General features: G+C 43.9%; 1 protein-coding gene across 4 annotated transcripts in view; it reads left to right on the forward strand.

Annotated features, from left to right (window-relative positions):
- RPS6KA5 (ribosomal protein S6 kinase A5) overlaps nucleotides 1-13,014 on the forward strand; it is a 182,015-nt gene that overhangs the window by 145,155 nt on the left and 23,846 nt on the right. For 3 of the 4 annotated variants that reach the window (XM_079915030.1, XM_079915031.1, XM_079915032.1), the window contains one exon: nucleotides 12,731-12,881. In XM_079915030.1, the coding sequence (XP_079771156.1) occupies nucleotides 12,731-12,881 (151 nt within the window). Of the gene's footprint in view, nucleotides 1-9,728; nucleotides 9,754-12,730; nucleotides 12,882-13,014 lie in introns of those variants that run through there. The other variant, XM_079915033.1, reaches the window with a different exon arrangement.

Consider the following 13,014-nt stretch of genomic DNA (forward strand, 5'->3'; position numbering starts at 1 on the left):
TCAAAAGGGGGGTCGTTATCCTCAGAAGATGGCAGGGTTTTGCTCCAAGATCTTAAGGGCCTGTGCTTCAGTTCGCCTCTAGGAGCTGCCAGTCTCCAAACAGCATCCCTGTCTGCCACTTCCAGCGCCTCTGATCTGCTGGATCAGATGAACCCAGTGGCGGAGCAGCTTGCACAGCAGCCTGGACCTGGTGCAGAACCTTCTCTTGTTCTGGACCCCACTCAACAGCAGCTTTTCGGGTCACTTGGTAAATGGGTCGGAGTAACACACCCAAATGAGGAATATGTTGCCTCTCAAATCCAGAGGCCCACTGGGCATTGTGCCTCGGTAGGAGGCACCAGCTGCAACAACTTCTCCTTCACCTTGGAAGAGATATCTTGATATGCCCTATACCACTGGACTCCTAGGAATCCACTAGAGGCCCCTGAGTTTTAGTCAGATTTATTTCCCACCCTCTGACACACAAATGTCTTACCAATAAGTCTAGAGTAGTTGCTACTTCTTGCTCGCCAGGTCCAATCAGCATAAAGTCATCAATGTAATGGACCAGCATGATTATCTATGAAGAAGAAAGGCGATCAAGAACTTTGTGAACTGAACAATGACACAGGGCTGGAGAACAGATAACCCCTGAGGTAGGACTGTGAGGGTACACTGCTGGCCTTGCTAGCTGAAAGGAACTCTTTTTGGTGGGCCTTATGGACAGGGCTGGAGAAAAAGGGCTGCATTCCAGGTACCAGAGCTTCTATTAACTTGCTTAAGCAATGAAACCACAACTGGTACGGCAGCTGTAATTGGAGTCACCCCCTGGTTAAATTTACAATCATGCACTGTCATTCTTCAAGAGCCGTCCATCTTCTGCACAGGCTAGTTAGGCGAGTTCAATGGGGATGTGGTGGGAATCACCAATCCTGCATCTTTCAAGTCCTTGCTGGTGGCACTAATTTCGGCAATCCCCCAGGAAGTCAGTCTTGCTTTTTGATTTACTATTTTCCTAGGTAGAGGCAGTTCTAATGGCTTCCACTTGGCCTTTCCCACCAGAATTGCCCACACTCCACAGGTCAGGGAACCAATGTGGGGGTTCTGCCAGCTGCCAGGTATCTCTGTTCCAATTATGCATTCTTGACCTGGGACAGTAACCACAGGATGGGGTCAGGGACCCACTGAATCCACTGTGAGATGGACCTGAGCTAAAACTCCATTAATTACTGGACCTCTGTAAGCCCCTACTCTGGCTCATGGGCCACAGTAATGTTTTGGGTCTCCTGGAATTAGTGTCAATTCAGAACCAGTGACCAGTAGTGTCTGAAAGGTCTGATGATTTCCTTTCCCCAATGTACAGTTACTCTGGTAAAAGGCCGTGGGTCCCTCTGGGGAAGGCTGGGAGGAAGGTTAACAGTACAAATTCTCAGGGTCCTTCCTCAAGGTGACCCACCATCCCCTTTATTCAAGAGGTTGTGGGTATATAAACTGGCTCAAGTGTGGGAATTGATTGAGGGACAGTTGATTGGGGGGAGGGCAGGAAAGATGACAAAGGGACACAGTGGAACTTTGGAGGGCATTGGGTATGTCCATTATCTTGATTGTGGGGATGGTTTCACAGGTGTATATATATATGTCAGAATTTATCAAGTTGTACACTTTATATGGTGAGTTTATTGTATAATACATCAATTTTACTTCAATAAAACTGCTAAATTTTTTTTAGAATGTACCTTTTACAGGACATATTAGGAAGTAAATAATTTCCCACTATTACAGCTTATTTAATTTTGAAGCTAAGTGATCAGAAATATTTCTTGTTAAAATCAAATTTAAATCATGCCTATTATTAAAATTCTAAACATGACTTTGCTTATTCTAAATGTGCTTTTTGACAGTTTGAAAATGCCTCAGAATTGTAGGAAACCTTGCCCATAGTCTTTTGAGAATTCGGGTCCCCTTGCAGGGTCACACCTGTCATGGTGACAAATGAAAGGGCAGACTTAACCTGACAACATTAAATAGTGGCTCCTCTGACTAATTCCCTCTTTCTGATTCCACATACACAAGCAATCTTCTTTTTACAGTTTTCCATTCCACCACAGGTCTGCCTGTAGAGAGACAGTATATTGCTGATCATAACGGCAGGAAAATTCTGAACCAAAAGATGTTCAAATTTAAATTGCTTTGATTGCCTTTAGATAAATGAGTTGGCATTCTGGTTTTAGCAAGAGAAAGAGAGCCTGAATCAGATTGTCTAAAATCTTAAAACTAGAGCAGATTTCTCAAGAATTTAAATAGGATTCTTTCCCTTTGATCAATTAATTATTCACTTTGTCATGTTGTTAATAATTTTGCTTAAAGCTTGGTGTTAACCTATGATTCCATGGTTTTTTTGTTTTGTTTTGTTTTCTTGAAATTTACTAACAGTGTAATAGCTGAATTATCCCACATTACTTTTGCCTTTCAAGATAATCATTCTGATTGTCTTTCCTGGTGTAAAATCTTTTACAGTCTGTTCTTTATAAAATATGCACCATTCAGAAAAATGTATCATTACCTTGTCCCCAAATGTCTTAAATAACCAGGACTTTTTCTGATCATTGAATTCTTCCATTCCTTAATTATCGTGATCTCCCCTGAACTCTGCATACTTTCTATAGAGTTTATTTGAGATGCATCAGAATAATATATTATCCAAGTTATCTGTTTGCCTGTTGTTGTCTACAGGTAGCCTAAAATCAGGAAAAATACGTTTTCTCTGCTTATCAAATTTTAAAATATGGTAAGAATTTAGGATGAGAGGAGAACTTTCTCCATGGTGCAAGAATCCCTTTATCAGTGTCCCTGACGGTCCTCTCCTTTCTGTCTGAGTGCCATCAGTAAACAGATAACACTGTTGTGTAAGGTATTTTCAAGGAAGCCCCTTCCATCAGAATTTCTCCTCCCGTAAAACAAGCTGAAATTAGTTTCCTCTAACCTCTGCACGTCAGTTCTGGTCAGGAACTAAAGAACAGAGTAGTTCTGTGGTTTCTTCCAGACATTGCTTTAGGTGTCTGAAGATAGTTTTATCTAGGGTAAACCTTTCTAGTTCTCTTAACTGTTCATGTGAAATGATTTCTAGATTCGTCATTCCTCGGTACCATTCTGAACAAACATCAAATTGTGAACATTATAGATTTGAATGATAGCTCTTTAGCTTTTCTGTGAGTCTGTTTCTTATTTTTATTTCACGTATGTAGCATGTGCTTTTCGTACACATATGTTTCCCACTAGCTTTTACTGCCTCTGTGTAGAGCTTCCTCTTTCAGGGTATGTGTTACTGCCACACAGGAAGGTGTCCCCTCAGCCACTGGTATTGCTAGCAGTTTTTCTGCCTTCCCTTCAAGAAGGAAGCTTTTTCTTGCCTGGGGCTGTGTAAACCAGGATAATTAGATTTACCCTCACCTGGGCATCAGGACGTAGAGGTTCTGATTGCAGCTCCTCCATCATCTCGGCAGGGTTGTTTCTGTCTCACTTTCTCTGCCTTGGAAATTTACAAAGTACTTGCCAAGAGATGTTTATTTGGTATTTCATTATCCATCAATAAAGTCTACTTTACTATTGTGTTTCATAGTGCCATCCTAAACATAATGTTATATAAATTCAGGTCTAAGTGTTATAAAAATAATGGTTTAAACAGAGCTGTAGGTGTTGTTTAGGTAGGGGGTTGGCAAACTATGGCCTGCAGGCCAAATCCATTCTGCTGCCTGTTATTGTGTAGCCTGTGAGCTAAGAATGGTTTTTACGTTCTTAAGTGGTTGAAAAACTCAAAAGGTGACCAATATTTTGTGACGTGTGAAAATTAGATGAAATTTAAATTTCGGTGTCCATCAGTTATGTTTTATTAGAACACAGAGTACTCATCCATTTACCTATCACGTCTGGCTGCTTTCATGCTGCAGCAACAACACTGAATAGTTGCCCCAAAGACCATATAGCTTCCAAAGCCTGAAGAATGTATTGTCTGGCCTTGTATTAGTTACCCATTATCCATTGCTCAGTAACAAATGAGCTCAAAACTTAGTGGCCTAAGACAACATACATTTATTATCTCAGCGTTTCTGTAGATCAGGAATCTGGGCACAGCTTAGCTAAGTCCTCCACTTCAAGGTCACTCACAGGCTGCAGTCAAGGTGTTGGCTGGGCTTTCAGTATCTCAAGGATCAACCGGGAAAGGATTTGCTTCGAAGCGCATGTGGTTGTTGGCAGGATTCAGTTCCTCTGGGTTGTTGGACTGAGAGCCTCAGTTCCTTGCTGGCTGTTGGCTGAAGACCACCCTCACTTCCTTGCTGTGTGGGCCTTTCCAACATGGCAACTTCTTCATCGAAGCATGCAAGCTGGGAAGGCAATAGAGAGAGTCTGCTAGGAAGATGGAATGTTTTGTAACCTAATCATGAAAGTGGCATTCTCTCATCTTTGCTGAATAATATTGGTTATAAGAAAGTCACTAGGTCCGGGCAACACGAGGCTGTGAATACAAGGAGACAGTGATCATTGGGCAGCTTAGAAATCTGCCTACCATGGCCCTTTTACAAAAAAGTTTGCTGACCCCTGGTTTAGGTAAGAATTTATTTGTCCTCGCAACGAGTGTTTCTCTTTAAGTAATTATTTTAAAACATTGATTTTGTGTGATGTGCTAATTTAGTCTTCTAAGTGCAAAATCAAAAAACAGTAATTCTGTTGTATTTTTGTTTTATCCATGTTAATTATTCAGTAACATATTGAATTAGCCCATTTGTATCATTTTACATTTTCTGTTTATTGATGTCTTGCTTTCAGAGTTATGTATAGAATAACAACAAGTATCATTATTTCTTATGCTAAGAAGAGATCAAATTTATTTCTTTCCTTGGCTTTCTTATTCTTCTTATGTCTTTATGATGAAATATTTTTGTCAGCATATTTTATAAAGCCTTCTTAATTCCCCATAGGCAATTTGTTTTTTTCTTTTCTTCTCTCTAGGTATTTTTGTATCCAATAGCAGTATCTATATTTCCCAGGTGTTTTTTGACTCGTTACCCCAAATCTATTAATGTGTTTGTCACAAGAGCTATTCCTCTACCTGTTATTTAACAGGATACAATTACAGCAGCTTCAGACCGGAGTCCAGTGATGGGAGAGGAGCAGGGCGAAAATGACCCATCCCTTGGCACCATAATCCTCAGCTTTCCATCTTCCCTCTTATCCTCCTTTTCACTCCTGCTTCCCTTGCATAACACGTGGGGGGGAGGGCCAAATGGTACTGAATTACTAATTTGCCTCTGAAGCACTCCCTGGGTGGGGAGAGGGTTTGGAGCCCTTCATAAAACATAGGGCTGATCATTCCCGCCGTGGAGAGGGCCCCTCAGAGACGCCATCAGAGTGGTTGCCATTTCCTGAGCTTCCCCTCCACCTCCTGCTTCACTGCCACCTCTGATTACCGCCCCAGCCGGTTCTCCACTGCTCCCATCCACCTGGAGGCTCAAAGGTCAGCCTCGCAGCTACTGGAAAAGGCCGTGGAAAGAAGAGTTAGCCTCTGCATTCACAAATCCGCCATCTCTTTTGGTCTGCGGCGTGATCTGCTGTTCCTTACATGCCGTGGTTCTCCAGGGCCTCCCGGGAGGGCGCCCCATCCTTCAGGATGAGCATCTTGGCTCCATACTCTGGCTCTTGTTCTCTGCCTGGGCTCCTTTCCATTCAGCAATCTCTTTGAAATTCCGTGTGTTCCACTCTGCTCTTGACCCCCGACACGGCCTTAGTTTGTTGTCACATGCAGCCACTTGGTCCGCAGGAAGCCCCAAGGCCCTCTCCTATCTCTGTCATCTTGCCCTGTTAGGAAGGGCACTCTAACACAGATAATGGAGTGGGTGGAGAAGTACCAGCTTGGAGAGCATCGTCTGGGCCACAGAAAAGAGTGTAGTAAGGAGGAGGGCCTGGGAAGAGGTCTGCCGGTAAAGCCCTGGTGAGTGAAATGGGATCCCAGCTTTAGCCTAAGCCGGGCCCACCTCTGAGATTAAGACGCGTTCAGGCACGTCTGATAAACCAGTCTAGTAGACCCATCAGTAATCTAACTGTGCGGGCGTCGAAGGGAGAGGAGCCCAGGTAGACCAGCTGAGTTCACAGAGGCCTTAGCCATTGAGCGGGGAAGGACGATTCTAGGTTTCATCTGTCACTTTTAGGGAGGAGATGCTATAAGTTGAAAAGAAAAGGAATTTAGCCCAAATCTTTACAAGATCACGCACACATCTTTGGTTCCTCTAACCTCATGAGAAACAGGTATTTTCTCCCTTCGACTTCTCAGGTGGGTGGCTTCTCAGGCAGTGGGGGTCGGAGGCCTTGTTAGAGACCTGGGGGAAAGACGAAACAAGATGCTGTAGGAGAGCGTGAAGAGGAGTGTTCATAGCTCACAGAAGACATGCCCTGGGGACTCCCAGGAATTACTGGATGAGACTTCGAGTGGAGTCGCACGCTCTGCAAAAGCCAGTAGGGGTACCAGCCAAAGAATCTCATCTCATTATTCTTAATCACCCAGTGGATGTGGCCTCAGGAAGCACAGGTTAGGTGGATCTGGATCAGGAAAGAGCTCAGTGTCATGCAGAGGGAAGTGACCGCATGGGACCTTCCTCCCTGGGCAGCCAGTCTCGTGGCTCAGAGAAGGGGCGCTCCTGTGGAGTAGGCAGGCTAAGGGCCCCGCTGTGTGCCAACCTCTGTGCCCAAAGTCACCCACATCATGGCCTTGAATCCTTACAACCCTGAAAATGAGGTAGCAGCATGTGCTGTCCTATAGACAAGGAAGCTAAGCTTCAGTTACCTAAAGATTCAGAGCTACAGGGAGGTGGGACTGGAGTCAAGTGCAGAGTGACTGGAAAGTTGCTTCATGCTCTTTCCTGGGTAACACTTGGTTCCGTGTGGCTGTTTGCTGGTGAGGCAGATGCTTATTTCAGGTAAAGGATTGGGAAGGACTGGTCCAGAGACAACAGAGGGATTGATTTCATTAATCACTTGAGTATTTGTTGAGTGATTTTTTTTTTTTTTTTTTGTGGTACACGGGCCTCTCACTGCTGTGGCCTCTCCTGTTTGCGAGCACAGGCTCCGGACGCGCAGGCTTAGCGGCCATGGCTCACGGGCCCAGCCACTCCGCGGCATGTGGGATCTTCCCAGGCCGGGGCACGAACCCGCGTCCTCTGCATCGGCAGGCGGACTCTCAACCACTGCGCCACCAGGGAAGCCCTGTTGAGTGATTTTTAACTCCTAGGAGGAAGAGAAATAGAAGCACATAGTTCTTGCCCTAAGAAAACTTACATACTGTTTGGGAAGATATGGAATAAATAGATGACAATTCATCATAAGAGAGAGTGTTGACAAATGTTTGAGTGGTAAGATGAATGCTGTGGAAGTACAGAGGCGGCACAGTCCCTTGGGTTTGGGAGCGTCAGGGACGCCCTCCTGATGGAGAGATAGCATGGGCTGGGCTGAGAGCGCCAATGAGGTTTGCAAAGGCAGAGGGTAGAAGGAAATGCCTTTCAGACGGTGGGGAAACACGCACAGGGGCCTGCAGACTCCCTGGAGTCCTCGCCAGTCTAGGTAGTGCTCTTAGCAGGTCCGTAATCTTGTAAATGAAGTTCATTTTATCATGCCTATTCTTAAAGGTAATGTTCACTATAGTTTAAAGCGTGCATAGGAGGAAAACAGCAGTAATAACACCCAGAGATGAACACTGCTACTATTTCCTGTTCGTCTTCTTCACCTGAATAATGTGCTCATACTAGAAATTAACTTTATATTTTGCAGTTTTTGTGTAAACTTATAAGCATTCTCTAATTACAAACTCTTCATAAACATACTTTTGTAATGGCTGTATAGTATACCATTGAGTAGATAACACCATGATGTGCTTTACTGTCCCCCTTGTGTTGCACAAAAATTAAGAGTCAGTAGTTCAGTGAAAAATCTTTCTAACTCAGGCAGGCACGTATGTGATTCTGTGATTTGGGGACCACTGGGGAACCAGGAAGTGAGAGTCCACAACGAAATGGGGAAGATTGTGAACTTATAAATGGAGGACAGAGAGAGATAATCAACTCCTCTTTTGCTATCTGCAAAAAAGTGAAAAAGTTATCTGCAGGCATCTGTGGAAACTGAGGAGGAAAGCTCCTCATATAGTAAATGGAGAACAATTAGACATGTATTGATTTAGTAAATATTTGTTGAGGACTTGCTCTAGGCGAAAGCAGTGTTCTAGGCCCCAGGGAATAAAGCAGTGAACAAGACTGCTTTTTTAAAAAAAAAAAAAAAAAAAAAAATCCCTACTCCCATTGAGCTTACATTTTAGTTGGGAGAGATAAATAATAGACAAATAAATATATAGTAGTCTATAAATTCCGTGAAGAAAAATAAAGGAAAAGGTTAAAGAGTGGGGGTAACAGCAATTTTGTAGGATGTAGGTGATGTGGAGGGATGAGGTGAGCATAAACCACTGTCCTAAAGGTCACTGATAACTTTTTATTGGGACAGTTCTTTGTTGTTATGTTTTAGTGAACATACAAAACACATGTGCCAAGTTTCATAGGTTCACTCTTTCCGCCACATTTTATTATGAAACGTTGCACATATTTGTTACGGTGGACACCTATGTACTCACTGCCATGATTCTACCATGAATATTTCACCATCCTTGCTTATTTCGTATCTACCTACCTCTCTCTCCATCATAGGTTTAATTTTAATCTTGATGTCCTCACCCTTTACTCCATAAATTCTTTTTTTTTTGCGGTACGCGGGCCTCTCACTGTTGTGGCCTCTCCCGTTGCGGAGCATAGGCTCCGGACGCGCAGGCTCAGCGGCCATGGCTCACGGGCCTACCCACTCCGCGGCATGTGGGATCTTCCCGGACCGGGGCATGAACCCGTGTCTCCTGCATCGGCAGGCAGACTCTCAACCACTGTGCCACCAGGGAAGCCCTCCATAAATTCTTAAGCTAATCAGTTGTGCATTTCTTTTACCACAGGGGTTTTCAGAAACTTCCATCCATGAATAGGAAGAAATTTTATATTCATTTATATATTACTATAGATTTTAATTTTATTTCATTTTGCATTTTACATGTAATTCCTCAATCCATTCAGAGTTTATTTGGGCTTACAGTATAAGGCAAGGGTCTTGCCTTGTTTGTTTCTTTCCCACATAGCTGGTTTACCCAACACATTTGTCAAACAATGCGGTCTTTCCTATGTTGGCTGGTCACTTTTTAAAAACAATGTAAGTTTTTGTATATGCCTGGTTATTTTTCAAGTTGTCTCTTCTATTCACTTGATATGGCTGTTAATTTATTTTACTACCACTTCACTTTCACAGTTTTGTTTTATAATACATTTTACTGTGTAGTTAGGCAAATTCTCCCCAGTTATTTTCTTTTTCAAAATTTTCTTAGCTGTGTTATCATTAATTCTTGCAAATAAATATTAATATTATCCAGGTTCTAAAGTATCTGGTTGAAATTTTAATTCATATGTATATTTCTTGGTTTTTTTTTTTTGAAAGGAATCTTTCCTCATCTGTAAGACAGGGATAATAATAGCCTTTTGATAGGAATTTTGTATGGATCGAATGATAATATACACTGAAGTGTTCAACGTGATATGTTAATTCAGAGCTTGTTCTGATTTTACAGAGAGCTCTAAGATTCATTTGGAAGCAAGAAAAAATAGCTCTGGGTTATTACCAGTTCAGAAATCAAGCACATTGGAAGAGGTAAAGTGGCAGCCAACACCCAAGAAATGTCTCCCAGCCCTTGTTGCGAGATGCCCTGGTATTGTTACAAGTGGGCATCCCACAGAAATCCTCCACCTGCACCCGCATTTCTCAGCGCCCACTCTGCACAGCCACGGTGGGCTGGCCCTCAGACTGACATTCATACTCACAGGGCACAACAGGCTGGAATCTGGCACCAGTTTTACTTAGCTTTCTGGAAGGATACAGGTCAGGAAGCATAGTGTATCGGCATAACAACTTCAAACATCTCATCAGAGGTCTTTCCAACCACCTAGGCCTGACTTCCCAGACCAGAAGGGACACGCTCAGCCATTAGTGATGGGACCTAGTGGGCGGGCATGGACCACCCAGCAGAGGAAACTCAGCGCAGGAACTCTGTCTTCTAACTCCCACGAACACAGCTTCCAAGCCCCCACAAGGACACCCTCGGGAATAAGAGAGAACACACAGAGGCTCGTGAATATGTTTTAAATAGTCCTGGACAAGACAACCCCCAGGACCTACGTGCCTGTTCACACCTGTCTGGCCAGGGGCAGTTCACTTCTCAGGGGTAACTTCAGAATGACTGAACACCTGACGCCTCACATCCACCTTGACCCGGTGCATTTCAAGGAAATAGTATAAGAAGAAGGTAAATCCGGGATCATCTTCCCGTGGAGGAAAGGGTTGAGCCTACTGTCTCCTTACCACCCCATCCCCAGTTCCTGGTCCTCTTCCTGGGCTTCAGAGCCTCTCCACATCGCTAAGGAAACCCTGTCTCACTCTGCTTATATGACAACAGCAGTGGTCCTTCCGTGAGTCTCCAGCAAGGCTCCTGCTGTCACTCCTCTACGTCGGGTGGGTGTTCAGCGTGCTCTGTGCGGGTCTGCTCCCGCTGCTTCTGGCCCTATTCTCACTCAGGAAAGGGGAGGGTCATCGCTGTTTGTTCTGCATGTTCCCTCATCAGCACTGTTTTCAGCAGGAATTCCTGTAGATTTCTACTCAGTTTCTTCCCGATCTGATCCCTGCCTCACCCGAATCTAAACCTCTCATTCCCTTGCATGTGGACCTGACGCACACCCCGGTGGCACACCGATGCTGTTGTCTGTGTGTCCAGACTACTGCCCTTAAGTGTGCACAGGGTCTCCTGTGCCTCCTTGCAGTCTGGGCATTTCAGTGGGGCCGTGCCTCTCTTCAGGTGCTCATGGCTCTCTGGCTGGCCCTCTTTCTCCACGAACCCGCCACGGTCAACAAGACTGACCATTCCTTCCCCCAGTGCCTGACGGAGCAGACTGCCAGTAAACGTCGCTGACTTAGGTGTAAGAGTAACAGTACAGAGTCGGCACCCTCAGATGAAGTCAGCCAAAGTGCTTCTTTTACACATGGTTCAGCAGCAGTGAATCTAGAGCCTGGTCCTTTTACACAGGAAGCTCTTGCTTGCAGAAAGGACATTAAAGATGGAGAAACGGAACAGGCTGTGCTTGCTTTTCCCTGAGAAACAGGGCGCCCGCAGCTTATGTCGGGAGAGGATTATTCTCTAATGTCGCAACCCTGACGGGCAGTGAGTCATGGGAAAACACTAAAGAATCGAAAGAAAAGAGGTTCTGCTTTTTTTTTGGGGGGGGGGGCTTGTTCTTTCAGCATTTTCTTAGGTTTCCAGGATGGAGTGCTAGAAGTAGAATTCGCTTTGAAATGAACACTTGCTGGAATGTTCAGTCAGAAGTTACCATCCCACCATCATTTCCCTGATGCTCAGTGCTTCTTGCTACAGGCTGTCTGTTTTCTTTGTGGTTGCCTTAAATAGGGGAGCAGGACAGTGAGTAGTTCATATTTATCAAGCATTTGCTATGTTTCAGGGGCAGTGCCAAGCACCGTACATCACGTCTTCACTCATTTAAGAGGCATAGTACCCATTTTAGGCAGGTACTGCGGTTGAGAAAGCGGTTGAGGAAACTGTGGTACAAAGGCATTAATTAACTCTTTTAAGGTCACACAGCCAATAAGCAGCAGAGCCAGTGCTTGAACTTGATCCCCAAAGGCTCCAGATTCCTGTTCTTACTGCACTGTACTATTTCTCATTAACTTATTATCTATTTTTTGTTCCACAACAGTTATTACTATTTTCATGAACAACAGGGGATCTTTTTGCAAACCAAATAATTGAGAAACTGTTTATCTCCATGTGTACTATGTTAAGCTTCTTAATTTCCATCAGCCCCTTCCATTATTTCTTTCTTAAGAGAGGCAAAGGTACATTTGGATTGGATCGGTTTCATCTGTGACCTTAGAATAATTCAAGATATTTCATCAAGAAACCTGATTATCTTAATTTTTTTACTTTCTGTAATAAATAGTAGCGTTTACTCCATCTTTGAACACCACTTGCCTTCTAAGGCTTTCCAGTCTGTTTTAGCATCGCAGATAAATAAGCAGATGCTTTCATCCCATGAAGAGCCCCCAGCTCTGGTGTCAGGAGTTGAGCCACGTCCAATGGGTTCTGACTCTCCCTTTCTGGGGCTTCCTTCCCTCTCCATTCCCGCTGGTGCCTTATGTTCACTGGCACACAGGGCAAGAGAAGCTAGGCAGGCAGAGTTGGGATTTCTTTTGTCCTTCCAAATCTGAGTGCTGAATTCTCTTCTCTGAGATTATTAAAGTTGTTTCCATTGTAAAAGGTTTACTCATAGAGTCTAGTCCATAGATAGGAGATCTAATCCAACCCCAAGCCTTTTTATTCTAATTAAATATTTGGGATGTTAGTTCCCCATGAGGATTGACTTATACTGGAAAATGATCAATGCTTTTCGTTTCTGCTTAAGTTTGAGAAATTTGATTTCATGGTATCTCATATTTTTATCTCCGTTTTTCACATATAGTTCAATTTCAGAGTGTGTTGCACCATACTTGTTTTCTGTGAAGAATACGGTCACTATCACTTCATCCTATGGTGGTTTTAACAGCAAGTTTTATCTGCCTACAGGAGAATATTAAAAAGCGAGCCTCCGTATCCCCAAGAAATGAGTGCTGTAGCCAAAGACCTAATTCAGCGTCTGTTGATGAAAGATCCCAAGAAAAGACTGGGATGTGGTCCACGTGATGCAGATGAAATCAAAGACCATCTCTTCTTTCAGGTGAAACATACTGAACAGATGGTCTTATATGCCCTGCTGTTTTCAGAGTACCTGGCGTTCTTGGTGGAATGAGTGAACTTGGGCTGTTTCCGAGTCATTTTCTCCCAATTTTTAAATGACAGGGACCCTTGAA

This window comes from Stenella coeruleoalba, assembly GCF_951394435.1.
Source record: "Stenella coeruleoalba genome assembly, chromosome: 2".
NCBI lineage: Eukaryota > Metazoa > Chordata > Mammalia > Artiodactyla > Delphinidae > Stenella > Stenella coeruleoalba.